Source organism: Pseudophryne corroboree, chromosome 9 (assembly GCF_028390025.1).
Source record: "Pseudophryne corroboree isolate aPseCor3 chromosome 9, aPseCor3.hap2, whole genome shotgun sequence".
In the NCBI taxonomy this organism is placed as follows: domain Eukaryota; kingdom Metazoa; phylum Chordata; class Amphibia; order Anura; family Myobatrachidae; genus Pseudophryne; species Pseudophryne corroboree.
Genome location: NC_086452.1, coordinates 425,722,883 through 425,737,795, shown reverse-complemented (window position 1 = coordinate 425,737,795; position 14,913 = coordinate 425,722,883). Strand labels below are relative to the sequence as shown.

The following is a 14,913-nucleotide window of genomic DNA, read 5'->3' as shown; positions in this document are numbered from 1 at the left end:
ACCCTGCACCCCTTTCCCAGCACCATCACCCCTCACCCATAGCAGTCCTCATTTTGTAGCTCCTACCCCCTATATTTTAAATAGAAACAGCGCACATTTGGACATTACGTGAGAATGTGGACATGCTTAGAATGCTGACCTGGCCATGTTGCATTTATCATGTCGACACTGCTGAAAAGTTGACATGTCTAGTGGTGACTTACCTGGTACAGGGGATATGTTTCTAATAATTTCTTGATGACAACCGGCGCATTCTGCAGCTCTTCCAGCAGTAAGTACAGTATGACTATTCCTAACCCCTGAGATTGTAAATGTCACATTATGACTACATCCCAAATAAATGATGGATCAGCAATATTCCCTCAATTGCCCTTTTTTTGTCCTGTTGATCCGTAGCTGTGGAACTGTACCTCAAATGGGTGTCGGAGAAACGCGTGCCTTTTCCTGCTACGGTATGCCAGGACAGCTGCTGACTATTGCTATCCCAGGCAGGAATGCGTCCCTGTCCTTGTGTCAAGTTCAAGTGTTTGGTGTTCCTGAGGTTGCATCAGGTAAGGAGAAGACCATTACATATAAACCTGGGAAGAATATGGTGGAGATTTATCAAAGCTTGGATAGAGATAAAGTGGAGAGAGATAAAGTGGCAAACAGTCAGCTCCTCTCTGTCATTCTTCAAGCACATCCTGTAAAATGACACATGCTGATTGGTTTGTACTTTATCTCTCTTCAATCTTTGATAAAAGTCCTATGTGAGTTGATTGAGGTTTAAATCTAGACTACAGTATGTTAATTCCTATCTATACCTTTAGGCAGTGATATGCATGTTTTTGGTATGCAGGCATTTTTCTATTTTAGCTGATATAAAGTGAAAAAGCCTGGCCAGTATCTCAACTTTATTTTAGATGTTAGGAATTGTTATAAATAAATATGTTTCTGCTCATATTCTTGCTCTCCGGGTCAGGTACTTTCTGGGGTGTGGCCTAATCATGGGAGGTGTGACCACATTTAACTTGCAGTTTCCCGCCTTTATGAAGCCCCTGTTTCCTACCCCCCACCCCTTCCATCATTAATACCTATACAACATTCATGAATTTAACTTGAGAGCTCTTTGTTATTCAGTCACACTGTCCTTTATTACATTTCAAGATGCTGATCTACTCGGGATTCAACCCCATTGCCTGTGGTATTGCAGTTAGACAGTCTATTCATTGAGCTATCTGCCCTTACGTAGGAAGGTAGATAATTCCAAGCTGGAGAATTCTAACTATTTGAAGCTTACCTTGTACTTTGTGAAAAAATGATCAGCATTGCAGCTGAGCAGATCTATGGGGGTCATTCCGAGTTGATCGCTCGCTAGCTACTTTTAGCAGCCGTGCAAACGCATAGTCGCCGCCCACGGGGGAGTGTATTTTCGCTTTGCAAGTGTGCCAACGCGTGTGCAGCCGAGCAGGCCGAAAAAGTTTTTTTGCAGTCTCTGAGTAGCTCTGGACTTACTCAGCCCTTACGATCACTTCAGTCTTTTTGGTCCCTTAATTGCAGTCAGACACCCGCCCTGCAAATGCTTGGACACGCCTGCGTTTCTCAAAACACTCCCTGAAAACAGTCAGTTGACACCCACAAACGCCCTATTTCTGTCAATCACCTTGCAATCGGCCGTGCAAATGGATTCTTCGTTAAATCCATCGCCCAGCACCGATCCTCTTTGTACCTGTACGACGCACCTGCGCATTGCGGTACATACGCATGCGTAGTTTTGCTGAGTTTTAACCTGATCGCAGCGCTGCAAAAAGTTGCTAGCGAGCGATCAACTCGGTATGACCCCCAATATCCATTCCAATAAGAAAGGTGCACTCACCAGGGACTTTTTTTCATCAGTGACTCCAATGAGCTTTTATTTACTCACATTACCAGTGCAGACATACAGGTCGACGTTTTGGCTGCAAACCGCAGCCTTCCTCAAGACATCCCACCAGTAGAAGAGACAGAAGCATACTGGAATCCCTCCTGGAAAACCCTTTATACCCTATCCAATAAAGAACCAGCTCCACCCAAGATCAGACTAATCTGGTAATTGCTGTACATTCACTAAGTCATCAGATATAACTCCTATCTATCAGCTCATAACAAAATACAGATGGCCAACAGCTCAAGGACTAACAGGAGTGACTTCTAAATCCTGTATACATGTTAACCAGGCTATAAAGCACTAATAAGCGTTGAGCGCCACTATACTTCCGGTTTGCGTTCCACCACAACCGGAAGTAAGCCACGTTTGTGTTCCACCGGCGGAAGTGAGGCCATATCTTCAAAAGGATATTAATACATTAGAAACTGTACAAAGGAGGGCAACTAAAATGGTGCATGGCCTACATCACAAAACATACCCAGAAAGACTAAGAAATCTCAATATGTATAGTTTGGAGTAGAGAAGGGAAAGGGGGGACATGATAGAAACTTTCAAATATATGAAGGGTTTTAACAAAGTCCAGGAGGGAAACATTCTCCAAATGAAGAGAAGCAATAGGACACAAGGACATGCACTGAGACTGGAGCGGGGGAGGTTCAGGGGAAATTATTTCACAGAAAGGGTAGTGGACAAGTGGAATAGCCTCCCATCAGAGGTGGTAGAGGCTAAGACAGTAGAGCAATTTAAACATGCATGGGATAGACATAAGGATATCCTTACAAAGAAATAAGGATCAAATAAGGTTAGTGATAAAAAAAAAAAAAAAATAAGGGGCAGACTAGATGGGCCAAGTGGTTCTTATCTGCCGACAAATTCTATGTTAAAATTCTATAAGTGCCGGTAAACATGCATATACTATGTCCATTCCCATTCAAAACACTGGTAATAAATGGATAACCAGTTCTAGCCCACAGGAAGTGGTAAATACGTTCCTAGGCTCAGAAAGTACTTTACTATAGATTTAAAGGCACAGTAGGGCACCCGGGCAGCGACCAGTATAAAAAAACAGATACCACATCGCAAAAAATACATTGTGGAAAAACAGTGTGAAATACAATTAATACATAAAATTAGATGCATTACAAACACATCCAGCACATATCACATAAATAATAAATACCTGGAGGCACAGCAAGATCACTATGCCTAAACCAGGCATGTCCAAACTGCGGCCCTCCAGCTGTTGAGAAACTACACATCCCAGCATGCCCTGACACAGCTTTAGCATTCTCTGACAGCAAAACTGTGTCAGTGCATGCTGGGATATGTAGTTTCACAACAGTTGGAGGGCCGCAGTTTGGACATGCCTGGCCTAAACCATATCAAAAAGTAAAAAATTGCAGTTAGAGTAATCATGCAGTTGCCAGTGGGACCAATAGACTATCATAAAAATATATTAAGATGGTTATACTCGTTCATGCCCTTTGGGGCCATGGTTTCCAAACGATGTATCGATCTGGCCTCTTTTTTCAGTAGTCCCCTGTTACCACCTGTCTTCAGTGGAGGCACCTAGTCTATTATCATATATGTCAAGGCGGTAAGTTGATGACCAGCTTGCAGAAAATGCGCTGCAACTGGTTTATCCGTATTACCATTCTCATGCTCCAACTTAATGTCAGACCAGTGTTGGGTCATTCTAACCCTGAATGTATTGTGGTTTTACCAATTTACATAAGTTCACATGAGCACAACAGAAAATAAACAATATAATCCAGTTGGCAAGTTACTGTAGGTGGTGATGTAGAAAAATCCTCTGTCTACTCTATGGATGTGGGAATGAACCACCTACTAGCCACGCTACGGGCTCGGTGGCTTGCTGCGGTCACCACAGGTTCTATTCCCACTCTATGGGTGTCATGGACACCCACGAGTGGGAATAGTCCTGTAGCACCAGTATTCCGGCTGTTGGCATTGGTAGATGTCGGGATTCCGGCGTCAGTATCCTTACTGTTGGGATCCCGGCAGCCGGCAAATCAAACGTATACCATCATAGCATGTGCTTTCTCTGGGATCAATCTTGTCATGGCCCTTTCCCACGAGGTGTGAACCTTATGTCCCTATTGGAAAAATGGTGGGAGGGGGGTCACCAATTCTCTCTCTGGCACAAAAAGTCTAGTTACGGCTCTGGCTCTTGCTCACCCTTCCTAGCCACAGCAGCATGAGCTGGGCTGATAGGAAGTGCTGCAGCTGCTGCTACCAGGTAAGAGGCAGCAGGATCAGTCCAGCTCAGGTGGCAAACTGATGCAGATGCACACACACAAGGTCAACCCTCTGAGGTAAGGGCCAGGTTCCTCAGGAATTACCCCCGTGCTGGTTCCTGGGATTAAATGCAGAGTCCTGTATGCATTTGCACGAGGTGAATGTAAAGATTTGTAGTTGATGCCACAATCATAATTAGAGGACAGACTTGCTGAAATACTTATTCTCCGTTGAAGTAGCCGTCAGTTGACCATAAGATGGTGACGTATAGGGAATTTCCCAGCAAGGGACGTGATCCGTTCGGCTAGCGGTAACAGCATAAAACGGCAAAGCCGCTGATGGCTGGTGCTGTAATGGTCTCACAGCGGAGATCCGTTTGTATCCAGCTGCCTGCAGCGGGATTCCGATGTAGAAATGCCGTAGGTAACTGAACTACCTTTTACCTCACCGCGGAGGTATGATTCCTGTAGGTCAATTGGCTTCAGTGTGGACAGAAACGGAGTATCAGGACCGAGATGGTAGGAGCCTGTCTGTGGAGTAACAGATATCCACTGCACTGAACTCGTAGAAAGGGGCGTCAACGCGTTTCGTCTCCTAGCAATGGAGACTTCCTCAAGATGAATACCTTGCTACTGAGGGCTGCACCATTTATACCTAGCTAATTGCATAAGCTGAATCTGGTGTGTCAATTAGTAATCAAACTGCATTCAGGCGTAATCCTGATTACACAAATACATAAAACAGTATATAAAGAGCAAAAATTGCTCACAATTGAAATAAAATAAACATAAAAGGTCAGCGGAGCATTGAGTCAGTAGTGCTATATCATCAATTGGGTAGATACAAGGCAATAAAAAGTAATAAAAGACCTGCCTTTACATATTTAAACTTGATCAAGTCTTAAAGGCCCTACACACTTAAAGATTATCTGTCCAATCTGCCTGATTGGAAAGAAAATCTGGCAATGGCTGGGAGCAAATGACAATCAACAATTTGCTACCATAATCAAGAAAATGGACAAAAACAGTTCAGATAAATTGGTTTAATGAAACAAACTTACCCAATTTGTCTTAAAGTCCATTTTTGTCTGTTTTCCAATGTTTGAGAGCAAATAGTCAATTGCCATTTGCTCCCAGACATTGCCAGATTTTCTTTCCAATCAGCCAGATTGGACAGATAATCTTTTAGTGTGTAGGGCCCTTTAATTAAAGCAACCAATATAAAACTGGAGAGGGGAAGCTAGCCACAAAACGGTCCCAACACACCAGCATTTTTCTAGTCCCTCCAAACGCTGACTATGTGTCACTCCCTTTGCAAATAAATCCTCTGTGCGTGCAAATAATCGCTGTACTGCATACATTGTCGAGATTGTGCACATCTCTGACCAAAGGCCAAAGGTCAGTACCAAAGAAACCGATAGTACAATATGTCTGTATGCATTGTAGGAATATATAAAGCATGTCTCACCAAATTCTTCTTCTTTGCTAGATAAAATACTACTGTACACAATAACTTTTAAAACCATTAGATAACATTAGAACGGGATGCAGTTAATATGCCGACTGTTGGGATCCCGGTGTTCAGCAGACGCCTGAATCCCGACAGCCAGTGAAATACTGACGCCACGCCATGGCACCAACCGAGTTTGAATACAACCTGTTGCGAGTGAAGCAAGCCACTGAGCCTGATGCATGGAGAGTGTAGCGAGCCAGCAAGGGGACTTTCTGCCTCACTGCCGGATGGATGCCGCTGTTGGTATAGTGACAGCTGGCATCCCGTCTGCCCGTATTCCGCATCCCATTAGAACATTAGATCATTGCCTTGGATGTTACGGATAATCGCACTGGAAGAGGTGACTATACATACAGTATGTGCTGGCTGATCTGAGCATTTGTTCATCCAGGCCTAATTCAGATGTGGGCACAAAGCGGCGGTTGTATGCAAATCGGTTGATGTCTACTTACTGCGCAGGCGCCTGAGCAGGGCCCCTGCAAACTATACATTTGCGCCCTCCCATACTTTACAAAGGGACAGTGCACATAATGCTTTTACACATAATGCTCCCTGTAGTTGTGCCGCTTACACATGTAACGCCCCCCTGTGGTAGTGCTGCTTATACACAATGGCCCCTGTAGTAGTGGCACTTACACACGTAATGCCCCCTGCAGTAGTGATGCTTACACACGTAACGCCCCTGTAACAGTGACACTTATACACGCAAAGCACCCTGTAATAGTGACGCTTGCACGCGTAACGCCCCCTGTAGCAGTGATGCCGACACACATTATGCTGCACAGTCATACACACACACACACACACACACACACACACACACACACTACATACATTACACACATACAGTACAATCAAACATACACACACATACATATACACACAGAGCCAACCCTGACCAATTTGGTACCCTAGGCAACATTTTATCTTTTGACAAACCCCCCCCCCCCCCAACCAATGCAGCATGGCGCATCACAGACGTGGAGCAGTCTCAAGGGAGGGCGTTAGGGGGATAAGCATATAGTAGTGGGTGCAGAGTTAGGGTGTAAGGGTACAGTATAGAATGCAGGGTTAGGGGTAAGGTCACAGTAGTAGGATTAGTGGGTGCAGGGTTAGTGGGGTAAGGACACAGTATTGGATGCAGGCTTAGGGTGATACGTATATAGTAGTAGGTGCTGAAATAGGGGGTAAGGGAACAGTATAGAGTGCAGGGCTTTGGGTAAAAACACAGTAGTGGGAGCAGTGGGTGCAGGGTCAGTGGGGTAAGGACACAGTAGTGGGAGCAGTGGGTGCAGGGTCAGTGGGGTAAGGACACAGTAGTGGGAGCAGTGGGTGCAGGGTCAGTGGGGTAAGGAAACAGTAGTAAGATATAGGGCTGCATAGTGAGGGTCAGAGTAGCATAGCTCTGTGACAATAGTATGTGTATGCAATTCTGAGGAGGTCACAGTAGTGGGATATAGGGCAGAATATCGGGGTACCAGGGAGATGGGGAAGCTGTATGGCATTATTGGCTGACAATATAGACAGGACAGATGGGATGCAGTCAGCATACCGACGCCGGAATCCCATCCGCACCAGAAACACCAGTGTCGAAATTCAGACATGACTTGGGACCCCGTCATATAAATACTGACACCCGGAATTCCAATCCTTTGCATCCCGCAGCGGGTGGGGAGGGGGTTAGGTTTAGCTATTAAAAAGAGGGTTAGGGTTTAGGGATAGGAAGGTTAGGGTGAGTTACCAGGGAAGGTTAGGTTTAGGCAGCAGGGAAGGGAGGGTTAGGCACCAAGCGGGGAGGGTAAGGGTAGGGAAAAGGTGAGGGTTAGGGGGCTAAATGGGGACTGTCTGTATTTTGATGGACAGGATGCCGCTGTCGGTATACTGACAGCAGGCATCGCGTCCATCGGCAAATCATACTGAATCCGGAGAGTACAGTCCAGGGAGAATATAGTACAGAGAGTGTGTGTATGAGAAGTAGAGACAGAAAATAGAAAGTGACAGACAGCAGTCAGAGAACAGGAATAATAGGAAACAAAGAGAAAAGACAGCTGGGAGCAAAGAGCTATATAGAGAACAGAATGCAGAAAGAAGAGGTCACAAAGGGAGAGCTGCAGCACGGTTTGGAGAGATGCAAAGGCAGTGTGACATGGTGGCTGTGTGTTACACCACTAACCCACCCTGCGGAGTCCTGGGAATCAGTGCTCTGCGCTGGGGGTGCTCCCCCCCAATCTCCTACCTGCTCTTCCACTTCCCGGTACCTGGCTGCACTGATCTGGCTTGGAGTCTGCTGACCAGGAGGAGGAGGAGGCGTATAGTGCTTCCGGCTGACACCTGTTGAAGTTTCACTGAGCAGTCTATGTCTCTCAAGATGACCTGCATCATGCAATGAGATATCCTCTGCCGGGCCACTCTCCCTGTGACTGCAAGTGCATCACATATAATCACATACTTATACATATACATAATTACATACATGTACACATAGGGGTAAATTTACTAAGGTCCCGATTTTGACCGAGATGCCGTTTTTTCTTCAAAGTGTCATCTCGGTAATTTACTAAACTCAAATCACGGCAGAGATGAGGGCATTCGTATTTTTTTGAAAGTAGTTGTAAAAAAATACGAATGAATACACCATCGGTCAAAAAACGCCAGCAAATTAGTAGAACTCGGTCATTTACTAAAAAGTGCAAATCTCCAAAGAGGAAAACACTGCCGTGAAAAATTACAAATCGCAAAAAAGTGCTAAAAAAAAGCAGACCTGCTTTTTTGAGCCGTGATTGCATAGGCATGCAGGGATCCATGAGATCCGTGCATGTCTATCAGTGGGAAGGGGTGGGAAAGTTGATTTTTTCACAAAAAAAAATGCGTGGGGTCCCCCCTCCTAAGCATAACCAGCCTCGGGCTCTTTGAGCCGATCCTGGTTGCAGAAATATGGGGGAAAAAATGACAGGGGTTCCCCCATATTTAAGCAACCAGCATCGGGCTCTGCGCCTGGTCCTGGTTCCAAAAATACGGGGGACAAAAAGAGTAGGGGTCCCCCGTATTTTTAAAACCAGCACCGGGCTCCACTAGCTGGACAGATAATGCCACAGTCGGGGGTCACTTTTATATAGTGCCCTGTGGCCGTGGCATCAAAAATCCAACTAGTCACCCCTGGCCGGGGTACCCTGGGGGAGTGGGGACCCCTTCAATCAAGGGGTCCCCCCCCCAGCCACCCAAGGGCCAGGGGTGAAGCCCGAGGCTGTCCCCCCCCATCCAATGGGCTGCGGATGGGGGGGCTGATAGCCTTTGTTGTAAATGAATAGATATTGTTTTTAGTAGCAGTACTACAAGTCCCAGCAAGCCTCCCCCGCATGCTGGTACTTGGAGAACCACAAGTACCAGCATGCGGCGGAAAAACGGGCCCGCTGGTACCTGTAGTACTACTACTAAAAAAATACCCAAAAAAACACAAGACACACACACCTTGAAAGTATAATTTTATTACATACATACACACAAACATACATACATACTTACCTATGTTCCCACGCAGGTCGGTCCACTTGTCCAGTAGAATCCAAGGGTACCTGTTGAATAAATTATACTCACGAGATCCAGGGGCCCAGGGTCCTCGTCGCATCCATTTATAATCCAGGTACTTGAATAAAAAAACAAAACGCAGAGCCGAGCCACGAACTGAAAGGGGACCCATGTTTTCACATGGGTCACCTTTCCCCGAATGCCAGAAACCCACTCTGACTTCTGTCTAAGTGGGTTTCTTCAGCCAATCAGGGAGCGCCACGTTGTAGCACTCTCCTGATCAGCTGTGAGCTCCTGTCCTACACGGCAGTGTTACAATGTAGCGCCTATGCGCTACATTGTAACCAATGCTGGGAACTTTCTGCTCAGCGGTGACGTCACTTTAGGTCAACCGCAGGGCAGAAAGTTCCCAGCATTGGTTACAATGTAGCGCATAGGCGCTACATTGTAACACTGCCGAGTGCTGCCTGTCACTCAGTACAGGAGCACACAGCCGATCAGGAGAGTGCTACAACGTGGCGCTCCCTGATTGGCTTAAGAAACCCACTTTAATGATTTTACATTGTTTAATTTATAAAAAAAAAAAAATGAACCCCAGCACGGATCACACAGATCCGGCCGAGATTCATTGTAAAAAAAGTCGGCAGTGTTTTGCTAATCACTGCCGTAAAAAAAAAAAAAAAACACGAATGACATCGACATCGGAAGAAAAGAAAAACCCGAATACGACAGCTTAGTAAATTAGTCGTAATAAATTCAAAAAGTTGCAGTTTTACACTTTCGATGTCATTCGTGATTGAACTTTGACCTTTTTCCGAAAATTACGAATGTTAGTAAATTTACCCCATAGAGCACATATATAGTCACACACATACAGGTGCACACATACATACAGTCACACTTATAATAGTGATGTGCACCGGAAATTTTTCGGGTTTTGTGTTTTGGTTTTGGATTCGGTTCCGCGGCCGTGTTTTGGATTCGGACGCATTTTGGCAAAACCTCCCTGAAATTTTTTTGTCGGATTCGGGTGTGTTTTGGATTCGTTTTTTTTTTTTTTTTACAAAAAAACCCCTAAAAAACAGCTTACATCATAGAATTTGGGGGTCATTTTGATCCCATAGTATTATTAACCTCAATAACCGTAATTTCCACTCATTTCCAGTCTATTCTGAACACCACACACCTCACAATATTATTTTTAGTCCTAAAATTTGCATCGAGGTCGCTGGATGACTAAGATAAGCGACCCAAGTGGCCGACACAAACACCTGGCCCATCTAGGATTAGCACTGCAGTGTCAGACAGGATGGGCGATTTAAAAAATAGTCCCCAAATAGCACATGATGCAAAGAAAAAAAGAGGTGCACCAAGGTCGCTAAGCGACCCAAGTGGCCGACACAAACACCTGGCCCATCTAGGAGTGGCACTGCAGTTTTCTAGCGAGAGGATGAGTGCTTCCATCCTCATGTGAATCTAAACCACTAGCCATGAACATAGGCCAGGGCCAGGTTTACGCTTCTCATCAGATACTTTTCATTTTTATTTTTGGGTCATTTTACTGAACTTTTGTAGCATACTTGACGACACAGAGGTAGAGCAATGGACTACTGTACCGTACTGCTATATATATATATATACTGGTGGTCAGCAAAATTCTGCACTGTCCTCCTACTATATAATACTGCGCACAACTAAAATGCACCACAGGTATGGATGGATAGTATACTTGACGACACAGAGGTAGGTAGAGCAGTGGACTACTGTACCGTACTGCTATATATTATATACTGGTGGTCAGCAAAATTCTGCACTGTCATCCTACTATATATACCGATGGATAGTATACTTGACGACACAGAGGTAGGTAGAGCAGTGGCCTACTGTACCGTACTGCTATATATACTTGTGGTCAACAAAATTATGCACTGTCCTCCTACTATATACTCCGCACAACTATAATGCTATATATTATATACTGGTGCTCAGAAAAATTCTGCACTGTCCTCCTACTATATATACTGCGCACAACTAAAATGCACCACAGGTATGGATGGATAGTATACTTGACGACACAGAGGTAGGTAGAGCAGTGGACTACTGTACCGTACTGCTATATATACTGGTGGTCAACAAAATTATGCACTGTCCTCCTACTATATACTCCGCACAACTATAATGCACCACCGGTATGGATGGATAGTATACTTGACGACACAGAGGTAGGTAGAGCAGTGGACTACTGTACCGTACTGCTATATATTATATACTGGTGCTCAGAAAAATTCTGCACTGTCCTCCTACTATATATACTGCGCACAACTAAAATGCACCACAGGTATGGATGGATAGTATACTTGACGACACAGAGGTAGGTAGAGCGGTGGACTACTGTACCGTACTGCTATATATACTGGTGGTCAGCAAAATTCTGCACTGTCCTCCTACTATATACTCCGCACAACTATAATGCACCACAGGTATGGATGGATAGTATACTTGACGACACAGAGGAAGGTAGAGCAGTGGCCTACTGTACCGTACTGCTATATATTACGTACTGGTGGTCAGCAAAATTCTGCACTGTCCTCCTACTATATATACTGCGCACAACTAAAATGCACCACAGGTATGGATGGATAGTATACTTGACGACACAGAGGTAGGTAGAGCAGTGGACTACTGTACCGTACTGCTATATAATACTGGTGGTCACTGGTCAGCAAAATTCTTCACTGTCCTACTACTATATACTACAATGCAGCACAGATATGGAGCGTTTTTCAGGCAGAGAACGTAGATATTTTCAGCACACTGAGCACAGATATTTGCAAGCACACTGAGCACAGATATTTGCAGCACACTGAGCACAGATATCTGCAGCACACTGAGCACAGATATTTGCAGCACATTGAGCACAGATATTTGCAGCACACTGAACACAGTAACTGAGAGAACGCTGCACGTCCTCTCCCTATCATCTCCAATGCACGAGTGAAAATGGCGGCGACGTGCGGCTCCTTATATAGAATATGAATCTCGCGAGAATCTGACAGCGGGATGATGACGTTTGGGCGCGTTTGGGTTAACTGAGCAAGGCAGGAGGATTCGAGTCTGCCTCGGAACCATGTAAAATGGGTGAAGTTCGGGGGGGTTCGGATTTCGAGGAACCGAACCCTCTCATCACTAACTTATAAGCATACATACATACATAATAGCAGAGACCTAGGCGCTTAAGTACAAATGTGCTGTATTAATTATTAAAAGTGACACTCCTTATCTCCTTTAAGAGTAGCTGCTCATAATACAAAATAAGTGTAAGGTGTACACTTAACAACAAAAATACGTAATAGAGAAAATAAGCGCTTTTAGGAGTGTAATAGCAGAAAGTGGTGAGCCAAAAACATGTGGGTATATTTAAAACCAAGAGCACTTATCTGGTTTTATCAGTATTTCCAATGGTTTGTTGATCAATTGAGATTCACATGTAAAGAAACAAAACGAAACATAGTGTGTACTGTTTTCACAGAGCAATGTCATTAACTCAAAGGGCCATATATTAGGGAACCAGCTTATTCCCAAATTGCATATATTTCACAGCCCAGACATTTTAAGATAAACAAATTAACAATTTATTACAAAAGACATACAAATGGCTGCACTAAAAACGTACAAGATATAAGAGCAAAATTAGGCTTATCTGTCCATCTAAAAAGGACTCAGCAGCAGACTGTCCCGATAAATAAAATAGCCAAAATATATGCGTACAAGAATTTTAAAATTCAATCGCTTATCTGTCCATTAGAGGAATTTGCAGCAGCAGTAAAGTCCCAACGCGTTTCGTCCGTTCAAGTGCCTGGACTTCTACATATACACACACACACACACACACACACACACACACACACACACACACACACACACACATAGCCCCATACATATGTACTATCAATCACATACAGTACAAACAGCAACACACATAATACAGCCACACACTTATACATATATACAAATGGTCACACATAGTGATAAACATCAGTGATCGAGTTGTGCAAAAAAAATGTGGGTCCCAGGGACCCCTCACTTTAAAAAATTGGGGTCCTACGCCACTATTTCTGGGTCCCATCACATATTATGGGGGTGGTGAGGGCAGACAGCAATTAGGACAATGAGATATATATATATATATATATATATATCTATGTATATACATACACACATACACACACTGTGTTCTCCCCAGAATTTTTTCCCAGCTGGGTGGCATCAAGAAATTACCGGGTGGGGGCCTTCGCACATTTTTTTTTTTTAAGTGCTTCCAGTTGCTTTGTGGATGCAAATTATTTTTTTTACTAGCTCCCAGATACTTCCCCCACTTGCTGGCTACACAGAACGCTCCCCCAGTAACAAACAAATGACATGTCTGAAAGTCACGCCATGCTGACGTCAGTGTGGCGCAGCTTTTGGACGTGTCACTGTCCTGTGAGTGTGCCGAATTTAGTTGTTTTTACTGCGGCTGCCACTAGAGGGCACCCAACGGCAGCAATTCAATTGTTCTGCAGTTCGGGCGCCGGCACTTTGAGCGTCCACATGGGCGTATGGACGCCCAAAGCAGGAGTTTAGACGGGTTTAGCCGGTTTACGCAGCTGAACCCTGTCTGTTTGGCTGCGACATGCGCAAAGTGTATGTAACAGTCCTGTTTAGACGGGATTTTTAGATGCCCAAAACAATTGAATTCCCCCAATGTGCCAGGATGGGAGTGTGCCAGTGCCCGCCAGAAAAATAGGGCCTCTGGAGAACACTGCCTGGTGACCTCTACCGACAGGCTAGGGTTACTGCTCTGACAGCACGCCTCTAACACCACCACCACAGGGTAAGGGGAATGGACGGACAGTAATACACAAGAGGGAGGCACAGGGAGGGAGGGGGGGCGGTGTCACAGGGAATAGTGAGTTGAGGGATGGGTGATGTGGGTACAGAGTAGGATGAGGGGGGTCATAATGTGGAGGTGGTCACAGAGAGGGTTGAGTTGGGCACAGGTAATGATGTGTTCAGGGAGCATGGGGAGGGGTGAGGTGTGCACAGGGTAGAGTGAGGGGACACACCCTCACTGGGAACAATACTGGGACCCCCCCAGGATTAGGGGACACACCCTCTTTCCCAGCAATGTACAGCAGCATCACCCAGCGGTACTGCATGGCCAGCTCCGGTGGCGAGGGAGAGAACAGCAGCCAGGACCCCTCGATACACCAGTGTCATACCGCTCCCCCTCCCCCGGCCATACCCCGCTACCTCTGGGCCCTGACCCTTACTGACTGCCTGTAGGATCTCCCTCCTCAGCCCCTGTGTACTCGATCAGCTCCTGAGTCAAACTCCACTTGCAGTGCTGCCCATACACCCCGAACTTCTGCAGCTCCTTCCCCAGCTCCTGTTCCACCGCCACACATTGCTCCATGTCCGCGGGTGACAGGGCTAGGGAGTCCAGGTGCCTTCTCTTCGTCAGACAGGAGCAGAAGCAGCTCCTCAGCTGGGGCCAATCCCTCCCCCACCAATGTAATCTGTGCACTCCCCGGGTGCCGCTGCCCGCCAGCACTGACACAGCTACAGCGATCGGCTGTACGGGGGTGCTGCTGCCGCACCACTCTGTGGTCAGGGTTAGCTCGATGCTGCTCAGGCATTGGAGACGGGAGGTCCTGGGAGGCACCTAGATG

General features: G+C 45.6%; 1 protein-coding gene across 2 annotated transcripts in view; it reads left to right on the top strand.

The window, feature by feature from the left end:
- LOC134958390 (uncharacterized) overlaps positions 1-14,913 on the top strand; it is a 308,066-nt gene that overhangs the window by 62,954 nt on the left and 230,199 nt on the right. For both annotated transcript variants that reach the window (XM_063940954.1, XM_063940953.1), the window contains exon 7: positions 397-551. In XM_063940954.1, the coding sequence (XP_063797024.1) occupies positions 397-551 (155 nt within the window). The remainder of the gene's footprint in view (positions 1-396; positions 552-14,913) is intronic.